Source organism: Desarmillaria tabescens (assembly GCF_030435595.1).
Source record: "Desarmillaria tabescens strain CCBAS 213 chromosome Unknown EV420scaffold_32, whole genome shotgun sequence".
NCBI classification, from domain to species: domain Eukaryota; kingdom Fungi; phylum Basidiomycota; class Agaricomycetes; order Agaricales; family Physalacriaceae; genus Desarmillaria; species Desarmillaria tabescens.
The window spans coordinates 340,177-360,317 of NW_026848331.1; the positions used below are offsets into that span (position 1 = coordinate 340,177).

Here is a 20,141-nt window from a genome sequence, read left to right on the forward strand (position 1 = left end):
AACGTACTGAACCCTCATGGTAGAATGCGATCAGGTCCGGAGAGTTGGCATAGCGAGATTATGAGAGAGCTGATAAGATAAGATAAAGCGCGAAATCGTAATACTATCCCCCTCTTTAGGGTAGACGTCCCATCGTCTAGTGAGGGCATCCGGTTTCCCACCAAGTTTACCCGGTCGGAACCGAATAACAAGGTTGAATTGAGAGAGGAATTCGGACCAGCGCACTTGATGTTGAGTAAGGACCTTGGTAGTAGAGAAGTACTCAAGGTTCTTGTGATCTGTAATGACATCAACGGCTTCTGCAGAGCCTTCGAGGTAGTGGCGCCAGTATTTGAAAGCTTCAAAGATGGCTAGAAGCTCTTTATCATGCGTATCGTAGTTGAGTTTGGCACCATGGAGACTCCGGGACAAGGAGATTGGATGGATCTCACCATCCTCTAGGTAAATGGATAGGATGGCGGCAATAGCGTAGTCGGACACGTCGGTTTCCACAACCAGTTGACAGTCGGGAAGCCAGTGGGTGAGGATAGGAGCATGAGTAAAAGCCTGCTTCAACTCATTGAAAGCGGATAGGCATTCTTTGTCGAATTTCCATGGAGTTCCTTTGCGAGTGAGTCGTGTTAAGGGCAGGACGATCTCACTGTACTTGTGAATAAAACGGCGGTAGAAATTAGCAAAGCCGAGGAAGGATTGGATATCCTTGACCTTGCATGGAACTGGCCAGTCAGTAATAGCTTTGACCTTGTCTTCAGACATGCGTAAGCCTTCGGGCGAGAGAATGTAACCAAGATATTCGACGGAGTCCCGATGGAATTCACATTTGGAACCCTTGCAGTAGAGGCCATTAGCCCTGAGTCTGCGAAGGACTTCGCGTACATGTTTTCAGTGATCCTCAGGATTGTCGGAGTAGATAAGGATGTCATCAAGGTATACGATGACAGATACATCGAGCATATCAGAAAAGATGTTGTTGACGAAGTGTTGGAAAGCCGTGGGAGCGTTAGTGAGTCCAAATGGCATGACACGCCATTCAAAGGAGCCGTAGCGGGTCCGAAAAGCGGTTTTCCATTCATCACCCTCGGCTATGCAGATGAGATGATAGGCATGACGAAGGTCTAGCTTGGTGTAGAGACGAGCGGAACACATGGAATCAAGGAGGTTGGAAATGAGGGGCAAAGGGTAACGGTCTTTTTTAGAGATTTTATTAAGGCCACGATAATCTACACAGAGTCTAAGTTCACCGGTTTTCTTCTTGACAAACAGTACTGGAGCTCCGTGCGGAGAGCGGGAAGGAGTGATGAAACCATTACAGACGTTATCGTCAATAAACTCGCGTAAGGCTTTTAGTTCAGATTCAGAAAGGGAATAGATGGGTCCGAGTGGAGGGGTGGAGCCTTCCTCAATATTGATCTTGAGGTCATAAGGGCGATGCTCCGGGAGCTTTTCAGAAAGGGAATCACTGAATACATCAGCAAATTCATGGTACTCCGGTGGGACATCGGATAAGTTAGCGGGGGCCGCGGAGGTCGCCTTGCCATTAACACTAGGCATAGAAGGCTGCAATGTGAACTGCTGAGCCCCTTCTTCTGCACAAGCTCAGACAAAAGTGGCAGCCGAAATAATAGATATCTTGGGGGCAGCTGAAGCACCAAAGGAAGGAATGGTAGGGTAGGAATAGATAGGTTCATAAGGCGGCGGAGCCTGTCGGGATCTCGATTTTGTTATGGAAGATGATGATTGGGATGGTTGGATTGGACTGGAAGAGTCCGAGTGGACTGGCACATGTGTGTCAGCAGCCGCAGAAGTGCTTGATGAAGAAACACCCGATAATGGTGAACAGAAAGTGATACTGTGCTTTACCCAGTCAATCGATAGATTGTAGCGGGAGAGCCAGTTGTATCCCAGAACGATGTTACAAGATGAATCTAGACGAGTGACGTAGAAGTCAATAGGGAGGGTGTCTCCGGAAGGGAAACGGATTGGAAGGGAAATAGATTGGGAGATGTGAGACCCGACGGAGCCGTCGAGAAGCCGAAGTTGGACAGGTGGGATAGGTTTGGTAAGGAGATTGTGATCCTCAACATACTTCGAATCAACAAAGCAGTGGCTAGAGCCAGAATCAATGAGTGCAAGAAAACGAAGAAGAGTAGAAATGAGTGAACCGTCGGACTCCAATCCAGAGCCGACTTCAGATAAGAGAGAGACAGTTAGGGAATGATTGGAAAGAGTGGCAGCGTTGAGGGTTATGATCTCCAGTGCACTGTGACAGTCAACGCAACCCTGTCCTAGTGCAGAGGATACAGGGTTGCTCTCTAGTTTTCTGATTCCGATGGAACCGTTTCAATAGAGGCAGTGGACTCGGGAGTAGGGGCAGGAGTAGCTGCAGCAGCACGACCCCGAGCAGAGGCCGCGGCTTTGTGCTTGTTGCAATCTTCAGTCTTGTGCTTACCTCCACAGAACATGCAGAGGTTATTCTTCCGACGGCGGTCTTTTTCTTCTTGAGTAAGATGGCCATCTTTGCTGAGCTTGTCAGCGTAGGGCTTAGGGTTGGAAGAGGAAGAGTTGTTGGGGGAAGACGAAGATGATCCCACAGAGCCCAAATGGGAGGACTTTTGGCTCACGGAGTTGGAGTTGGGAGAGACAAAGAGTTAGAACCCTTTGCCTTGTTGCTGTTGCTGGAAGAGGAAGATGGGTTACTGCGATTTTCTCGGGAGATTTTGGCTTTCCGAGTCCAGTAGCAAGTGTCGAGCTCTTGAGCGAGATTCCACATATCACGGAGATTATCAGGTTTCCCGTGGTGGGCCATATCATCCTTGATGCGAGAGCAAAGGCCACGGTAGAAGGCATGACGAAGGGAGTTGTCGCCGTAGCCAATAATGGCAGCATACTGATTGAATTTGACAATATACTTCATGATGCGGTCTCCGTCACGCATCCGAAGATTTTCAAGCTCATCTTCGGCATCACCGATGGCGTCGAAGGGGCCAAAGTTGGTGCGGAGTTCTGAAAGGAAAGTGGTATAGGAATATGCCCAAGCAGGGGGGTTGCAGTGATTAGGGTGGAGGATATCCGGTTCGAACCAGTCAAGGGCGACACCGGAAAGGAAGGAGATAGCGTAGTTGACTTTTGCCATATCCGATCGGAAGGCGTCGGGACGGTCGTTGAAGTTCAACTGGAGGGAGACAATGAAGGCCTTAAGTTTTTGGGAGTCCGAACTGTCAAAGGTATCTGGTTCCTTGACCTTGGTGCATACCACATGTTGTCAATTGCCATTGACAGCATCGGAGATGCCGTGGAGGACATTCATGAGTTGAATGAGGATCTGGGCGTCGTTATTGGGAGGATTAGGATTGTTACCAGGATTGTTGTTAGGTCCTCCTCCGGGACCACCAGGACCTCCAGGGCCACCAGGATTGGGTGGGCCACTGCCAGGATTTCCTGATGGGTTTCCACGGCCATTCATTGGCGTGTGAGGGGGGAATTCCCCGTCTTCCGAACCTTGGTCGTCGTCGTCATCACGACCTGGGATGTCATCAAACAGAGAGGTAGTTGGGTTCCGCGGGGGGTCGCTTTGATACTCGCCCCAGCCATTGGATTCTGATCGCTGGGCTAGGAAGGGGTTAGGCGATCGGTTAGCATCGGATTGGCGAGCAGTGAAGCCACTGTGAAGGTAGGTTTCCCTATGGGATTGTTGGCGAGGGGCGGAATCTGATCCGAAGAGAAGGGGACCCTCTTTTGAAGCAGAGGCAGGGATATCGTCCATGGTGTAGGTTCAGTTGTTGGCCGTGGAGTTGCAGCTGGTTTCTGGAGGCACAGTGAAAGTAGAAGACATGGTTAGGAAGAAATTTCGACTCAAGGGTTTGAGTTCGAATATACTGTTAGGATCATGCCAATAGGATTGCGGCAGAAAGTGCACGTAGTGGAATGCCGCGGGATGCGTCAGGCGTAGGTGAAGCTATTAGCAACATCACCCCTGAGCCGAAGCCCTAAGATGGATACGGACGGAAGTCCACAGAGTGGCAGAGATGAGGTAAGAGATAAGTCCAATGGATTGGAGTTCCGTGGACTGGAGAACGAGAGTTTAGACTTAGAGTCAGAGAGAGAGAGAGATTGGGCTGAACCAAGTTGATATTCGAACTGAGTATCTACAGTGTAATTCTAAGGCTTATATACTAGTTAGGAGTCCGATCTAGTTCCTACTCGGAGTGGTCTACATTCTAGGGTTGTCGGAGGATGTATTCTACCGGTCGGTAGCTGATGGGGTCCGATGACATGTTCGCTACCGATGTTGGGCTATTGATAAATTGTAATGGAGAAGTGAAATATAAAAAGGAATATGAAATAGAATATGAAATAGAAAGTGGGAATCGGAATCCGTAGGATTCCGGGCTGTGGTTTGTTGGGTTGAGTGGAAGTCGGGTTTCCATCGGCATGCTCGTTACAAACTGTAGGAATTCGCTTGATATCTCCAGTATGTATTTGTCCTATCAGGCTGCTTGCTGATGTCATGAGTACATCACTGCTAAACAAATAGAATGGTTTTTCTTTTGCAGTGGACAGTATGGGGTTAATGGGTTGAATGAGATGACCTGGCACAGTACAAATTGTGGGTTGAAGATGACTAGTAGAGTGCCAGTCACTTTTAAGGGATGGGTCATCATCCTGAGTTGTTGGAATGAGATCAACAATTTGGTATGTTACTGTAGATGTATCTTCTTTGAGAAGATCTAATGGTAGCTTCTCTAGAGAGTCCAAGTTGAGGTGAATATCAACTACTTCAGCAACAGCTAGAAATATGTTCTTCTCACAATAGACAAGTGTAGTGATAGGCTCACTCAGCATCAGGCTGGGCTCACTGGATGTAGACTGGTGACCAATGATTGTCATGGGACTTGTGTGTGAATGTGCAAATCTTCTCTCACCAGCAACACGTTGCAGCTGATTTGTTGATGTTGGTATATAATGGTGTTTTGATCGAATTGCAAGAGCATGAGCTTTATTTAGCTTCTGGCCATCTAAGATAACCTCTGAGGAGAATTTTTGGGATGTACTGCTTAACCCAATATTCTCCATTGTCAATGCTTCTTCAATGTCTTGTGAATAGGGTATACCCATGATACTAGTAATTGGCTGTACATCCTGATTTCTAGATTCCTCCTGCTCTTTATCCTCATCCTCATTGTCATCAGGTGCATAGGGTTGAGAGAGAATCAGAGTGCCAAAGGGTCATAGAATATCAATATCAGATGTGCTATCAATAGCAGACATAAGTGGCCTGATCTCTGGTGTTTCTCCCAATGCCATAGCCTTTCCTTGTTGCCAGCAAGTTTGGAGTGAAACTGAAAGCAATGAGACATCACCTCTCCAAGTAAATGGTGTAAGATGGTCCTCATTTTCAGGAACTCTTGATGAGTCTCATGCAAGTGCTGGAAGATGAAGTCATTGTGTTCCATGATCCCAATTTGGGTGTCTAGCCAGAATATTGGCAACTTCAGTTGTTCCAGTGAGCCTGGTAACTAGCTGCAGCATATCAACATTTGCATCATTGCCCACCATGGTCCGAAGAATACCAAATAACTTCTCTAAACCATCTGTTCCAAGTAAAATTATGTAAAACTTTTCATTTGGTGTATCTATCTTAGCTTTGGCCACACAGAAATAGACATTCTTGATAGTTATCATAATGTCACCAAACAGAAGGGTAGGAAAAAAGTGTTTCTGTGATGCTCAGAAAAGTATAAGATTAAGGTGTGCTGCAGCACTGAGATAACAAAGCTGCTCAGACAATGTCAAGTCAATGCAAATGTAAGGAAAGAGAATATATTTGCAAAGCCTCCCCAGTATTCGAATTGCATTTCATGCATGAGCAAAACCAGGCTTCTCACTTGATACTTCAGGAAGACTCCATATATCTTTAAGTAGCTTATATGCAAGTTCAACATTCTGTTTATCATTTGGCTTGAATAGCTCATGTATATGAGCCTCTGAATGACCTTCAGATCGAAGATGTGATTGAATCATTGTTGGTGTGATATGTACATCAAGAATAGAGACACCACATAACCTGATGAAAAGGTTTCGAAGCCGTTTGAATACATGTTTATAATCCTTATCAGCAGTGATGTCATTATCTCCTACAAGGAAATTCATGAAGCGCAGGGTACATGGGGAAAGATATTCATAGATAGGAGAGTTCAAAGCAAGTTCCTTCTTGCATGTAAGAAGCGCCAATGCTCCTCCACGTTTTGTCTCCCCATCTGAAGCAATAGAGACTAAGTGAAGCATATTGATTGTCTGCTGATGGTTGATAGCAGTTAGAACAGTCTTGAGAATATAGGCATGTTCCAGAGCATTCTCTTTCTTGCATGTTCCAGATACAAGAATTGGACGAGCTGCATAAAGTCTTTTGTCATTACTTAGAATTGATAATGCACCAACAGTAGCCTGTATAATTTAAGTGAGCATTGGCTTAAAAAGTGACTGAGAAAGTTATTACCTCAGATGCATAGTGAACCTCATTATTGTCAATAGCATTAAACACCTCATCCATTGATTCACTGGTTTTGAACTCAAGATCAACATTATGTGAGTGCTTCCGACATAGTCCCATGATCATGTTTGTTGAATAGTCCCATCGAGGGCGCTTCTCAACTGCTATCTCATCAAACATCAAAATAACTTGAAGAACACCTGCAGGAAGAGATTGGAGGACTGAAAGGATGCTCTCAAAGCAAGCAGCAATATTCTTCTCAATTTCAGTGAGTGAAGGTTGGCCATATGAAGGGATGATGGAAGGAACAGTTGAGTGATGCTGAATGGTAGTCATGCTAGGGAGACCAAGTGCACGGTGAGCAATTTCTGCAAGATGTATACCTCCTAATCTCCAGATCAAAATTGCTAGCATTTCCTCTTCTTCTGTGAATGATTTTGGATGGTATACACCTTGTGAAGCTGCCTTGTACAAGTCCAAGATTCTCTTTATTCCCTTCTTATTCTTCAAGGCAATTCGGATAAGTTTTTCAGCATTTGTGAAATTTCCATGTCCTATCTGCAAGATGAGTTGCTTATAATTATCTAACTCTCTTGTACAACTCAGCAACTTTCTCTTCATATTCAAATGTTTCAGCCTCATATTATTAATCTGCTTATTCTTCTGATGAAATTTCTTGGTAAGTTCTCCAAACCCACGATAAGAAAGTGTGGTGTTCTCATGGGTCCCCTCCACTGCACATAGCTCTATCCCTTTTAAAATAGGTTCTTGACCCAGCTTTATGCATGACAAGCAGCTTTCCATGCCATTGCTATCATCAAGCTGATATTGGCAGGTTTGTGCATGAAGCCGGAGGATACCATTGCGAGACTCATAGTCCCAGGGAAGTGAGAGTTCATCATGTAGTGCAAATGGATATAACATATGAGGTGATTTGTCAGGAGGAAAGGTGGGCAAGTATCCTTGACAATATCGAGAAGGTACTGATATTACTGTAGCTCGTGCAGAGGGTTCTATAAGGGTATCTACATCAATGATCTCATTTGTAGGCACTGGAAGCTGCTGGGAGTATGAGGTATGTGATCCCATAGCATTGCCGACAACCAAATTGCCGGGGGGTGACTGCATCGATAGGGCCTGTTCTCCCGGTTTGCTAGCACCGGCAAAACTCAAAGGCTTATGTCTAGCAAGACTGTGTCTTGGTAGTGAGTTACCATCACCCTCACAAGCAATTAAGGAACTCACATGGACTGAATAGCTGCAGTGAAGCCTCGAACTCGGGAATCAAATAGCATGGGATTGACACCACGCTGTTCAACAAAGTAACGGACAAAGCGACAGAACCCGCTTATCCCATTCTCGCCCACACGAACAAGAGGTGCAAGCTCGAGTTCTGATTTGCCAAGGAAAACGTGCATCTTCCGGTTCAAAATCTTCTCCCACAAGTCTGCCGACGCAATAGTAGGATCATCATAGAGAGCAGGATCTCCTGAAAAGGCTGCGAGTATATCACTGGGAGCCGCGACTGGAAAGTTCTCGGGAAGAAGCGCAATACATGATTCTAGTATATTGATGGGGTTGTTGATCTCAGAGACAGAAGCGGATTGTGTCGAAAGTGATGTAGTGTGAGAATGCAGAGACTCATTATGGCTGGTATATGCAGAAGAGGAGATTGGCGGTGTACTGGGGTGAACACTTTGAGGGCCTGCAAGCCGCGTAGAGTCTGGTGTCGGAAGGTTGGAAGAATCATGGAGGTCGGCGGCTCTGGCATGAAGAGTCGGGTATGTTTGGGTGGGGGGTATCGACAGAACTGCATGCGATGAGTTGGTATTAGTGCATAGATGCGGAAACTCGCAGTTTGTAGGTCTTTCCATTGTGGTTGTGGAAGAGCGGTGAGAGCGAGGTGCACGCGTTGAGGGCCTTGATATAGGAAGGCAGGAGGCCGCATGGAGACCGGCAACTCTGGCACGGAGATTCGGATATATCTAACCGAGTGATATCGATAGAACTGCAAGGGCGAGCTGCGATTAGCGCAGAAACATGGAGATTACAGTGTGAAGGTCGTGCCATTGTGGTTGGCAGAAAATCCCGGCTATCGGACCGAATAACCGGCCAAAATGCAAACTCTCCTACGTTCTCGTTTCTTCTGTTCTCAACACCTCGTCATAAGGGCAGCCAAACCTTCACTCCTCTAATAACAAGAGTACCCCTCGCTCAACGACGAACCTATGCTAAACAAGCTCACTCGACGTCCTCCCTCAAACCAGGCTCTCAACTGAGATCGGGAGCGGGTTCATCGAAGGGTCGGGTCAGCTTCGCTTGCCGTGGCGATGAGAAGACCAATAACGAGTGCCATGTGATAGTAACACTCGGGCAGATACCTAGTCCTGGCCTTGAAGTGTTACTACACCTTCAAGCTTCAAGTTTGGTCTCCCATGTTAGGATGAACTCCGGCGACGAAGGCATCCCGGGATCGTCTTCGAGAATGGCGTCAAGAACGTAGGGAATTGTGTTTCCACGAGAACGACGAGTGAACTTGAGGTTGTTCGCCTCGATTTCTGGGAGCCGTTCAGGGGTGCACCTAAGACGCGGGCCGAAAGGGAGATATGCGTTTCCGTTCCAGACGCTGATCCACGATCCCAGAATACGAAGGTGTACGGTCTGTTGGATCCAACCAGGATAGCCATGGCCGACAGAGGATCATCATACATGCTTACAGGACGAATGAGAGGGAAGTGGATAGTTGCATCACGTAGGACGACTTTGGGAGCAGGCTTCAGTGCTAGGGACCTGGTAAGGAAGATACTCTTGTCTTTACGGCGACGCTTGTGGTGGTAGTTGATGTACGTCAGGTCGTTGCTGTCTATCGATCTTCTCGTAAATGAGATCTATATGCAGCGAGTGGCCGTAGTCTTGAGTTGGAGTTTACGTCTGGGGCAAACTCAACAAGTACATGATGGGAAGGCTCGAACACTTTATCAGACTTGCGCTAGGAACATCGTTCTCGAAGTCAGCCGTGATGGAGATCAACCGAAGGTGATTATGCCAAGCGCTGAAACGTGTACAGATGCCGATGTGCTGACGGAACTTGGATAGCACGCGCTGGCAGATTTCGTACACCAGTGGAAAGGGCATGAGCTTGACGCATGTATTGGCTACGTCGATCTGGTAGCAGTGCGCTCAGATAGGGATTCCAAAAGGACGACGGCATCAGAGAGAGGGAAGGTGACATGGCAGCAGCCTAAACGATTGCTGTCGATAGTTTCGCGCTCCCACAGCTAACATACGCGCCGTCCGTATCCCAGCTTCCCATCTCACAGAGGTGAACTCTCGGCGCGTCGTACGAGCCCATCGTGACTGCCATCGGGAGCTCAGAGAACTCACTCTCCTGCATGCCGAAGCATTCCAGCATACCTGTTTGCCGCAGGATACTATCATAGTCGAACGGTAGAGGTCGTTTTGTCCGGGGCCGTCTGTAGGCGGTGTTCATGAGCGTCATGCAATTTGAGGGGACGCGTGTCAGTTATGAAGCCTTCTTCACGGAAGATCTCGTTGATCCGGCTGAACAAAGGTTCAGGCTGAGATGGGCCAACCCATAGGACATGGGCACGACGTCGGGATTCCCTTCTGAGGACATCGAGCGTGTCAAGGGTAACGGTCGGGGCCATATCTGTGAGCAGAAGGAGAGTCGATAGGCGGTGCAGGAGGTCGAGTGCAGTCGGAAGGGTCTCGGGGGTGAGATTCATGACGCCGAGGGTGAGATGTACGCGCCGAGGACCAGCGAGCAGCGTACAGTCTGGTACAGGAAGATTGAGGGCGGCATGAGGTTCGGCAACTTTGGCACGAAGCGTCGGGTGTACTTGTCCGAGAGGTATCGACAGAACTGCAAACGGTGAGTTGAGATTAGCGCGTAGACGGATACACTCACAGTGCGTAGGTCGTGCCATCGTGATTGGGGAAAAGCTTCGGTTATCGGGCCGATTACCCGACGAGGCCTTCACTCCCGCAGACTCTTTATGTTCTCGTCTCTTCTTGTCTCGACACCTGGTCATAAAGAAAGCCAAGCCTTCTCTAAGGCCTCTCATAACATGGATATCCCTCCGCCGACAAATAAACTACGCCAAAAAGGCCCAGTCAATGGCCTCCCTGAAGCCAGGTTCCCAACAACCACTCACCAACCCAACCGACATTGCCGAGCACAGTAAATGCCAAGAGAAAATGAAATCGGAGGTCGACTGGCTAAGACGGTACTGTGCTGACGCCTCCACATGCGCTTCTGGACGAGTGATGCCTGCCCTACTCGCCAACATCCGTGCCCAAGGTCAGAAACTGGAAGAAATCGCTACGGTCGGTGTTCGAGATGGGAGTATGCTCGTAATGACAGTATTCGACGAGGACGTAAGTCTCTTAGTTTTTCGTTGATTTTAGCTAATCAAAGTAGTAGAACCTCAAACATGTCGAAGCTGCAATATATGATGCTAAAACACCTTCCATCACGCTCTAGAGGCAGGATACACGGAGGTTGAGAGTCACTGTGCCCAAGCCGACGCTCAATGCCAAGTCGTTGGTCGTCGCTGCTGCAGGGAAAAGGGCAGAGGAAGCGCGCGTGCAGTGCCGAAAGCTGCATCAGACGAGCGTGAAGAAGGGAAAGTATGGAAAGCAATCTGTTGAACTCGCGGCGGTGCGTACTCTCTGCAGCTCCTTCCTATCCGTACGCTCACTCTTAGGCATTTCCAAGGTCTGCCGGAAAAGTACGTCGCGGAAATTGACAAGATCTTGGTGGACATGGAGAAGGCGTTGGGAGTCTCATGATGAAAGGAAGAGGTCCTCACACTACGCCTTTCGACCCTCCACAGCGACCGAGACGAATACTCAATCTCCTCAAGTAATAGCGCTATCTATGTATCTAATCGACTCATATGCAAACAAGGCTAACGCTCGAGGAGCTCAATAGGCATACGAACCTGCTAACCACGACTTTTCTCTCGTTGCCTTCCTACTCGTTTGTCAAACGTTCTCCAATTCTCTGAACGCATATCCAAGCCCGACTTAGTCAACGGAGAGTTGGGCGGAGACGAGTCTATGGAACTGGAGATACACGTTTATCATTGTCGCCGTCATTCTCGCTCCTTCATTTTTTTCTTCTCACTGATAGGTGCGGGTGCTGATGGTGTGGTCTCATTACCATGGATGGTACTTACACTCGTTGCCTCGTCCGATAATTTCATCACAACTAGGACGAGACTGACGAGAGTAGTCGGATAAGACTATTTTTCAACTTCGTACTTGCAACCATGTGCACTAACTTATATTTAGGCAGGACAGACGGAATCGGATTTCGTTGTGCCTCTCTACAAATGCGTATACTCACTTTCTGTGTTCCTTTCGGCTCGGAACTGGAAGGGATCTGTTAAGCTCCTTGCTCTCGCTGTTTCGTGAGAGTAACGATACTGCCGAGGGGACGTGAGCCATAGCACTGGGTTGTTCCCGTTCAACCTGGACCGTTTAAAGGCTCGCAGGGACATACCAGACTCTCGTATTCAGTCCAACGGCCCGCTATCCAAAACAACGGGCTATGTCCAAGTTCTCCCCCAAGTCCCTGGGTTGCCTTTCGTCCTTCCGTGCGCTGTTTAAAACGTCCAACATTCAACTTCGAATCTGGGATTATATGTGCATACTTCTTCCCCCATTCTCTTTTTTTCCTTTATCGACAGGTTTGAAATGGAAGTACCCTCTGATTCTGAACGCAGTGTACAGCCCTCCGCTCCGCATAATTTTCAGTGGGGTCCTGGAGTCCCCGGAAGAGCACTCAGCACAGCGTTCATTCGATACCGTCTGCTTTGAACAACTTTTGGTTGATACTATTGGCGGCACTAGAGAAGCAGTCTACAACTGCGTCTGATCACATTTAACGTATTGAATCTGTCGAGGTGTGAGGACATCAGAGAGCAAAACAAACGTAGAGGCTTACCATATGACATCGTTATGATCATGAAGAGGTCTGTCGAGAGGGTCATCGGGCCAGAAACCCGGAGGTACAGCCGTATCACCAGTGCTACGCCACAGCCCCCGCTCTAGTTCTAACTCCTTGTCATAACACTCGTTCTCAAATACACCAACCGCTTTCCAAAACGTAGCCAGAACTTCAGTGTCCAAATTCTGCATCTCCCTCGTCGTGTATTCCCAATACTCAGGAAACCATCCAGCAGCTTCCCAATCAATAATAGCAGCCAATCGGCCGTCCTCAGCGACGAGGATGTTAGTCTTGTTGAGGTCACAGTGCGAGAAGCACAGTTTATGCGGTTTGGCGTATACAGGTGACGCTAACTGGAGGAGACGAGGCATGCGGCTTACCCAAGACACATTTGCAAGTAACATGTCATGAAAAGCGTGGATATTCGTTAGCGGCTGCACGACGTAACGATCTCTGCAGCGTATGTGTACGAATGGTGAGCCGTAAGGGCCAGAAACCTCACTGGAAGGAGGAGCAGGAAGGAGCGAAGTTCAGTAACAGCCTGTTTCAGGTCGGCAATGAGCTGCGCACTATCTGAGAGATCGAGGACAGGTCTGTTGAAGGATTCCATAAGATCGGATAGCTCTCTGAGACTACGTCCGCTGCGGAGGTGGGGGGGGGACCAAAGATGAGGACCTTATAATGGTCAGACTCGAGAGGGTATGTAGTCTTTGCACGGAGCCACTGTGCCAGTGTTATGCCTTTGATTTCGGTCATGAGGATCAACCCATCCGGATATTTCGTTCCCGTTGGTATATCAGGAAGAACGTCAAGAATGCGGGGGACAGGAATAGTCGTATTTTCGCGGACGAACTTGATATTGTTCGCCTCGATCTCTGGGGGACGATCCTGAGTGTGTTTGAGAATCAGACCGAAAGGAAGATGCCATACACTCCATTCTCCAACACCATACCACTTTTCGAGACAGAGGTAAATGGAGGATCTTATGGATTTGGGAAAACATAGCCATAGATGCCAGGGAAGTACTTTCAGATAGGACGACAGAGTGGATAAAAATGAGCGACGAGGCCGCATGTTGTGTTGCGGTAAGGACCTTGAAATCGAACATTTTTCAGCTAAATTTAAAGCAAATGGGAAAATACTCTTAGTCTCTTACTGCACTCACATTGGCACTCCTTGTGGTTCGACTTCAATTGCGTGGTTGTTATGTCACGCGTCTCTGGCCCATTGGTGCTCATCGGGGCAGGGCAGGGCAGGCTCATCGAGCGGATCAACTGTCCCTTCTTGTACCGCGTGATTGAAAACATTATCGTGATATATCTGTGCAACATATCGTCGAACATTGGAACCACATCCACACTTGATATATTGGATGTAAATAAATGAAATTGGAAAGTCCGATCGACAAATGGCTCGTCGAAGGGACGGTTTCTACAGACAACATAGGCGGGTAACTCAAGACCAATCACCAGCATCCTGAACATCGGTCTTCTCTCTCGCCGCCTTCAATAAATCTTCGACTGTCCACGGTTCGTAGGTGTAGCCCAGAGGAGTGTTGGTGTTAGTAAAAGGTGTGCCCTCCGTTATGTGCTTCGCGCACGCAGCATAATTGTCGTATGCATACTTCTCTGAATCATGCCTCGCTAGCCAGTTACCGATGATCTTGCCGACTACCTGGGGGTTCTTCGAGACAGCATCCCAATCCGTGTGGTGCCAATTTTCACGCGTCTTGAATCCCATCCTTTGGGCGCAGGAGACGCGCTCGAACCTGAGTATAATGAGTCAATAACGACAATAAGAAATAACTTTGAACGAACCTTAGCTTGTTGTAAACTCTGGCAGCCAAAGGGATGTTGTCCTTTCCACTGATGTGGAGGCATGCAGCGAGAGTAAATCCGTCTTCCATAGCCATAGTCGCACCGCTGCCGCTAGTAGGAAGGAGACTATGCGCAGCATCTCCGATCTGGACAACTCGGCCCATCGGGGAGATCCACTTGGGTTGCGGATTACGCCACATGAGCTTCCAGTCAACGACTTCCTTGTTGGGCACCGCGTTAATCAGAGCTGGGACAAACGGACTCCAGTCTTTCACTTGTTTAAGCGCAGAGTCCGAACTCTGGGTCTTTGACCAGTCCTCGGTAGCGTTTCCATTGTCCTGGTATGGTATGCTATCAGAGAGGAACTAAGATAAATTTAAAGAGAGCACTTGCGAGGTAGGTCATCATCTAGCAAACGATGTTTTTGTTCTTCCCGGTTACTATGTGTGTATCGGGTCCTAAATAAGCCGCTCCATGGGAGCCTTCGCCTTCGTATACCTTCGCCAGCAGAGGGTCCTTCATTGCGTGCTCGAGTGGGAAGGTCGTTCGATAGATCGCGTAGCCGCTACTGATAGGCTGCTCCTTCTTCCCACTGACGATACCCCATGCCTTGCCTCCCACGCCGTCTGCAGCGATGACAAGATCCGCTTCAAGCTTGGTGCCATCTGCAAGGATAGCGCAGCCCTTATCGGTGGTCTCGGAGTAGTCTTCGACGCTGATTCCATGCTGGATGGAAATCCTGAGTGATGTCGCGTACTTGTGCAATGCACGATGGAGATCCAGACGACTGAGAACAACAGCACGATCGCCGGTACTTGGGTCGTAGTCACTCAAGCTAGGGAATACCCCAATGAGGGTCCCGTCAAACTTGTACATGTGGATATCGGGTCCAAATTCGTTTTCATAGAGCTGGTCCACGAATCCGGGCCACTTGCGCATAGTGCAGAGTGCGCTGGGCTGGATGGCGACTAAATCGCCTAGTAGAGCGTTTATGGGTTTCAAGGAGTTCCGTGTATTTGAGCCACATACCGAAGGGGTCAAGACCAGGTCGACGTTCGACGACACGGACATTGTGACCTTTGCGATAACATTCAATAGCAGCGGTCAAGCCAGCAAGGCCTCCACCTCCACGAAAGGTATCAGCTTTGCGAGAAAATGTCATTAAAGGATCTGAACCAACCGACGATGAGGATGTCTATGCCGGAGAGCGGTTCGCGAAGCATGTTTTCAGCCATGATGACAGGAGAGACAACCAGTATGTTGTTGGTTGAAGGTGATGCTGTTCATGAAGACGTACCACCAAGTTTTATACCGCGGAGTCATGCGTAGGACGGGAAAGAAAGACAGAGAAGATTGACTAGGCTGATTGCGAAACGTCGCTCGAATTGCGGCGTTCGAGCTTCGGATAGAGATGGGGCACAGTTAAAGAACTCTATATGGAACACGGTGTTGGAATTATTTTCCGAAAGGAGCATCATCAATGATACACTGCAAAAATACGTTAGTCGACGAGTACAGCCTGCCTTTCCAGCCAAGTTGGAGACAATCCAGTGGAAGCCGAAGCAAATCTGTATACTGATTGTGAGGCGGTTCCTTCATAAATGTCGATATGAAAGCAGGGAATGATACATCCGAGTCGGTCCTTGTTTTTGGAGCGCAAGCGACCTCTCGAAGCGACGTGCCAGTAGCATCGTAAGACGCATAACAAAACGGGGCTCTTCCCGGCGTTGCAAGTCCCGAAGTGTAAGCTTTCACGCATAACGCGTCCATCATAGGGTGCACGTTTAGCCACAACGCCGTCAGCTGACACAGAAGACGCTGATAACGCGTTAGTGACATGTATCCTGGATGTAGATTAGACGCTCATTCAGTATTTGAAAAGATGTGTATAACGCACGTAGGAGATAATGAGACAGAGGAACTGGAACGAATAATCGAGAATAACGATGCTGAACAACTTGAAGTCGGTTTGATGAATTCAGCATCGTTAACCAAGCGGACGGCTCGGCCGGCATCCTTCCAGGGTCATGGATTAAGAGGCTCTTATACTACTTAAACTTCCATTGCGTACTTGGTAGTGGTAGGTATCACTCAGAGTGATCTACGTGTGTGAGTTGTTATCCAAACCACTGAGAACACTCCCCTTCATACCTATCTCTCTATCACCTTGTTCGACAATTTTCTCAGTACCAAATCCACCCTCATTCCCAAACCAGGTCTTGCGCCCACAATGAGGTCCACGCATGAGAAGAATTAAAAGGCCTAACCCAGTCCAACCGAGCGATAACCCTGTACCTGCTCTCCATCCATACTCCAAAAACACGTGTGAACCCACATCTGCTCCCATGACTTGTCCAAGGAAGACTTGAAGATAAAGGCGATGAGAATAGTACAGGGATGACCAAGGTGGCTGCTCACCCATATAAGAGAGATAGCATTCAAACGTGTGGTAGCTGCTGCGGAGATGCTGTAGCAGGCGGTTCAGAATCCAGATATGTTACAGAATGTTCATAAAAGACAATGACCTGAAGATGGACATTTGAAGCGAGACTTGTAGCATCCGGCAAAATACGTCTATTCCTAGCGTAGCCAAAATCACCTTTTAAATCAAAATTCAGCTTGGATCCATGGCCAGTAGTAAGATAACCGACGGGAGCAATATGGATACCAGCCGCGCTGACCAAGAGCATCTGAAAGCACCCATAAAATATAGAGCCCAGAATCGAACCATGCCATGGATGCAGCTTGTCGAGTAGTCGACCTGCTGTTGCACCGTTATAAGACAAGAAAATCGCAGGCTTGAAGTAGAACAACTCACCGAATGGTGTCATGCATACCCCAAACATACCTATGACTTCCAAAAAGCCCAATCAGTAACCTGACAAGGATAGATTATTCGCTTTGATCCTCTGTGAGGGGTAAAAACTTACGTAGAATAGTTATATGGCGGACCGCCCAGCAAGAATATCAATGTGACCCAAAAGTTTGACAGACCTGCCGAGGAAAGTAAGTTAACGAAGTAGGCCTGTAGCGAACGATGAGCACCATACAAAAACCTCGAATTGATAAACGTACCTGAATCAACTGTGGCTCGCCAACAGAAAGCAATATCATAGATTTCATAAGACCCCAGTATCCCATATTCTCCGCATTTTTGGCTGAGTAATCTGGGACCATCGCGTAACATGCTGCCAGCACGACACTTTGAACGCCTACCGCAAAGTAATAGACCATCTGCCACTCGGTGAACTGAGCTATCACTCCGGCAACGACTCGTGACACTAGGATCCCCATGATCAGCCCAGAAACAATGACAGATACGACAAAGGTTCGCTGGGAGGATGGGGCTATATCCGCTGCGAGAGGAAGGAGGATTGGGGGCACAACATTTAGTGCACCAGCCAAGAAGGAGATGGCGAGAAATGCGTCCCAGTTACGGACGAGAGCCAGGCAGAGGGTAAGGACGATGGAGCAGACAGTGAGTCCGAGAAGGAGCTGCCGACGTCGGATGACATCTCCTAGCGGTGCGAGGAAGAAGAGACCTGTAGCGTATCTAGTTTGACATCAGCGGTGCTGTAATTGAAGTGGATAATTAGAAAACGCACCTGGCTTGGAGAAGGGTTGGAGCTCTGGATGAATGTGTCAGCAGTTTGCACCAGAAGATGACTTCTACGCACTTCGAGGAACCAAAATACGACACCCCGAAAGATTCAGAGTATTGGACTATGGCGGGTATTAGTACCCATAGCTCATTCCGAAGGACCAAACACACTTAATAATGGTAGGCAGTAGAACAAATTTGCTATCACTGATCCAATGATAAGCCTCAAATATGCAAAAAGCAATCTAGCCAGCAAACTTACTAAATGTGCATGCAAACGCGAAAAGAACATTAAGCCCAATACCGAACTGGAACGGCTTTGCTGGATTGTAACGGAGTCTTCGAGGGATAGGGATAAGGCCAAGATCCTTTGTTGGCGTTGAGCTCATCTCGAAAGTTGGGTGATAAGTAAAGAATCTCAGTATTTATGCAGCGATACTGTCGCTCCGGCCAATTGCTGAGAGGGCGCCATCAATCAGCTTTCCAAGCGGAGGGAGACAAAGATGAACTTCGATGGCCTAGAAACCCAGGGGTTCTTTTAGTAAACATTATTCGAGTTCTCGGTTTCATTAGCGTGTATCAACCGCGGGATATAATGCACCCCCACAGTTTGTTTTATCTGACTTGCTAGTTCAAAATAGGTCCAAGTTTACTTGTTAGCACTCACCGATATCGCACCCCAGTAGCCACCTGCACTCTTAAGGCTGATATGCGAGTACAGATATCGAGCCCTTCCGAGGACTTCTAAGTAAGAAGCTGGGCGTTGAGCATCAGCCGAACGTGTGAGGCAATGCTCATAAGGTGCTGACAAAGCGAACGAGAAGGGCTCAATCTAGCCTTCATCCTTGACTCTCCTCGTTCGCAGTCAGCACCTCATTCGCTTGAACGGAGTCATCCAAATCCCTTTATGACGTGTAAGCACTAATGAGTTTGGAGCACTATTGCAAAACATACCGAAATGAACAGTAACTGACATGGATCATCGGAGAGCCTTCAAGGGGCCTTCAAGTTGCCACGTCGACACAGGCGATGCTTCTAAGCACAGGACTGCAAACAGATAACGTATGTGATATGGGACGGGAGCGAGTCATTTGCATTGGGAATGATAACAGCACACGTAGCCCCTCGGAATCATTCTCAATCTGAGGCCTTTCTCATGCTTCGCTGTGGCGAAGCATTGGAGCTATCCAATCAAATCATCTAGCCAGTGCAGGATCCAGATAAGTCTCCCGGTTAGTAGACGCTTTAGCATCTCAGGTCTCAACCTCTACGTTGTGAGTTCTCGGATGTTCAATAGATCGCACGATGCTCAGGGCTCAGTGCAACAACCTGTACATATATTTTTAGAGCAGCAAAGAAATGTAAATCTAGAAGTAAAGGTAAGTATGGTGATTGACCGCCACGACTTCTTCCAAGTTCTGACCTTGGAGGTGAATGCTCAGAAGCATGCGCAGCAGTATTGACCCGGACTTCATTTTTTTCCTGGCGTTTTGTGCGCTTGGCGACGTCAGTTAGGCTAGTGGGTAGTTATCGCTAGCCTTGTCTTATGGAAGAGGTCAACTGAGCAGGAGGGATATCTGCTCTCGAGGCTACATTGGAGGGACGGAAAAGAAAAGACGAACGGCCGGTTGATCGGTCTGACATATAGCCGAGCCTTTGCCGATCTGCTTCTATGACAAGGGCCCGCGGCGGCGCCGGCGACAAAGACCTTGCTGGAGGGACACCTGTTTTCAATGCTTCAGTCATTTCCGAACTCGGTTCATTTCTTTACTAAGGCCACACTACAAAACTGTATAAATAACCTAGTAGTGTTTGGGAGAGCGAGAGCGGTGGGTAGAGTAAGATACAGTTTCACGAGACAAGCACTTCTATGTTCTAGTTGAGATTCCAACATCTAGCAGACCGGAAGTTAGGAGGGTCGCGACTACAACACTATGCAAGGTATTAACCGGAAAAAAAGAACAACAGAATTCGACGAGCACGGTAACTGGAAGGAGCTGGTTGAACCTGTTTAATGATTTCCGCCAAAGGATGTTGATGATAACATTTAGCTGGATCCATGTCATCTACACTTGCTACAAATATTTGAACACTTCGACGGAGACTGGATGGTTCAACATCGACCTTCATGTCGTGGAAGGTACAAAAGCTCCGTGCGTCGAGGAGGTCATAGCAAAACCCGCTGACCGGCAATGGACTAGTTCCGTTTTGTCTCCAGGTAGATCAGAGATGAAGATTGCTTCGTCTGGCAGGAGCCTT

At 48.0% G+C, this 20,141-nt stretch overlaps 8 protein-coding genes across 8 annotated transcripts; 1 reads left to right on the top strand and 7 right to left on the bottom strand.

Annotated features, from left to right (window-relative positions):
• Positions 1-4,184: 4,184 nt before the first annotated feature.
• EV420DRAFT_702556 (uncharacterized protein) lies at positions 4,185-5,273 on the bottom strand. Its single transcript, XM_060483147.1, has one exon. The coding sequence runs from the start codon at positions 5,113-5,115 to the stop codon at positions 4,294-4,296; it is 822 nt and encodes a 273-aa protein (XP_060327840.1). The 5' UTR covers positions 5,116-5,273; the 3' UTR covers positions 4,185-4,293.
• Positions 5,274-5,856: 583 nt separating this feature from the next.
• Positions 5,857-8,364, bottom strand: EV420DRAFT_1645958 (uncharacterized protein; the record flags this gene model as incomplete). Its single annotated transcript, XM_060477842.1, has 3 exons — positions 5,857-6,444; positions 6,497-7,682; positions 7,736-8,364. The coding sequence occupies 3 exons, from the start codon at positions 8,362-8,364 to the stop codon at positions 5,857-5,859; spliced, it is 2,403 nt and encodes an 800-aa protein (XP_060327841.1).
• Positions 8,365-8,902: 538 nt separating this feature from the next.
• EV420DRAFT_1482347 (uncharacterized protein) lies at positions 8,903-10,437 on the bottom strand (the record flags this gene model as incomplete). Its single annotated transcript, XM_060469895.1, has 5 exons — positions 8,903-9,151; positions 9,208-9,361; positions 9,778-9,904; positions 10,032-10,373; positions 10,419-10,437. 5 exons carry the CDS (start codon positions 10,435-10,437, stop codon positions 8,903-8,905), a joined length of 891 nt encoding a protein of 296 aa, XP_060327842.1.
• A 190-nt stretch (positions 10,438-10,627) lies between these two features.
• EV420DRAFT_1482348 (ribosome recycling factor) lies at positions 10,628-11,302 on the top strand (the record flags this gene model as incomplete). Its single annotated transcript, XM_060469896.1, has 4 exons — positions 10,628-10,888; positions 10,995-11,171; positions 11,218-11,241; positions 11,264-11,302. The coding sequence occupies 4 exons, from the start codon at positions 10,628-10,630 to the stop codon at positions 11,300-11,302; spliced, it is 501 nt and encodes a 166-aa protein (XP_060327843.1).
• Positions 11,303-12,424: 1,122 nt separating this feature from the next.
• EV420DRAFT_702583 (uncharacterized protein) lies at positions 12,425-13,006 on the bottom strand. Its single transcript, XM_060483148.1, has one exon. It carries the CDS (start codon positions 12,866-12,868, stop codon positions 12,458-12,460), a length of 411 nt encoding a protein of 136 aa, XP_060327844.1. The 5' UTR covers positions 12,869-13,006; the 3' UTR covers positions 12,425-12,457.
• EV420DRAFT_702587 (uncharacterized protein) lies at positions 12,702-13,704 on the bottom strand. Its single transcript, XM_060483149.1, has 2 exons — positions 13,630-13,704; positions 12,702-13,557 (listed from the first exon to the last, which is right to left on the bottom strand). Coding segments are annotated over exons 1-2 (549 nt in total). The 5' UTR covers positions 13,632-13,704; the 3' UTR covers positions 12,702-13,010.
• A 130-nt stretch (positions 13,705-13,834) lies between these two features.
• EV420DRAFT_1630458 (uncharacterized protein) lies at positions 13,835-15,695 on the bottom strand. Its single transcript, XM_060476119.1, has 5 exons — positions 15,462-15,695; positions 15,311-15,406; positions 14,699-15,258; positions 14,282-14,619; positions 13,835-14,232 (listed from the first exon to the last, which is right to left on the bottom strand). The coding sequence occupies exons 1-5, from the start codon at positions 15,514-15,516 to the stop codon at positions 13,920-13,922; spliced, it is 1,362 nt and encodes a 453-aa protein (XP_060327846.1). The 5' UTR covers positions 15,517-15,695; the 3' UTR covers positions 13,835-13,919.
• Positions 15,696-16,177: 482 nt separating this feature from the next.
• EV420DRAFT_1559740 (major facilitator superfamily domain-containing protein) lies at positions 16,178-18,635 on the bottom strand. Its single transcript, XM_060473792.1, has 13 exons — positions 18,550-18,635; positions 18,392-18,501; positions 18,145-18,339; positions 18,054-18,089; positions 17,959-18,004; positions 17,887-17,910; positions 17,357-17,834; positions 17,212-17,306; positions 17,100-17,159; positions 16,933-17,045; positions 16,807-16,880; positions 16,700-16,748; positions 16,178-16,645 (listed from the first exon to the last, which is right to left on the bottom strand). The coding sequence occupies exons 3-13, from the start codon at positions 18,269-18,271 to the stop codon at positions 16,383-16,385; spliced, it is 1,365 nt and encodes a 454-aa protein (XP_060327847.1). The 5' UTR covers positions 18,272-18,339; positions 18,392-18,501; positions 18,550-18,635; the 3' UTR covers positions 16,178-16,382.
• Between the last annotated feature and the right edge of the window lie 1,506 nt (positions 18,636-20,141).

Excerpts from the sequence above, each read along its gene's own strand:
- EV420DRAFT_702556 (XM_060483147.1), bottom strand. The coding sequence starts at position 5,115 with ATGGGTATACCCTATTCACAAGACATTGAAGAAGCATTGACAATGGAG.
- EV420DRAFT_702583 (XM_060483148.1), bottom strand. The coding sequence starts at position 12,868 with ATGTTACTTGCAAATGTGTCTTGGGTAAGCCGCATGCCTCGTCTCCTC.
- EV420DRAFT_1630458 (XM_060476119.1), bottom strand. The coding sequence starts at position 15,516 with ATGGCTGAAAACATGCTTCGCGAACCGCTCTCCGGCATAGACATCCTC. Across the intron at positions 15,407-15,461 it reads CATAGACATCCTCATCGTCG|GTGGAGGCCTTGCTGGCTTG; the intron begins GTTGGTTCAGAT and ends CCTTTCGTGGAG. Across the intron at positions 15,259-15,310 it reads ACCTGGTCTTGACCCCTTCG|GCGATTTAGTCGCCATCCAG; the intron begins GTATGTGGCTCA and ends ACGCTCTACTAG.
- EV420DRAFT_1559740 (XM_060473792.1), bottom strand. The coding sequence starts at position 18,271 with ATGAGCTCAACGCCAACAAAGGATCTTGGCCTTATCCCTATCCCTCGA. Across the intron at positions 17,835-17,886 it reads CCAACCCTTCTCCAAGCCAG|ATACGCTACAGGTCTCTTCT; the intron begins GTGCGTTTTCTA and ends ATGTCAAACTAG. Across the intron at positions 16,749-16,806 it reads CTTCAAATGTCCATCTTCAG|CATCTCCGCAGCAGCTACCA; the intron begins GTCATTGTCTTT and ends CGCCTGCTACAG.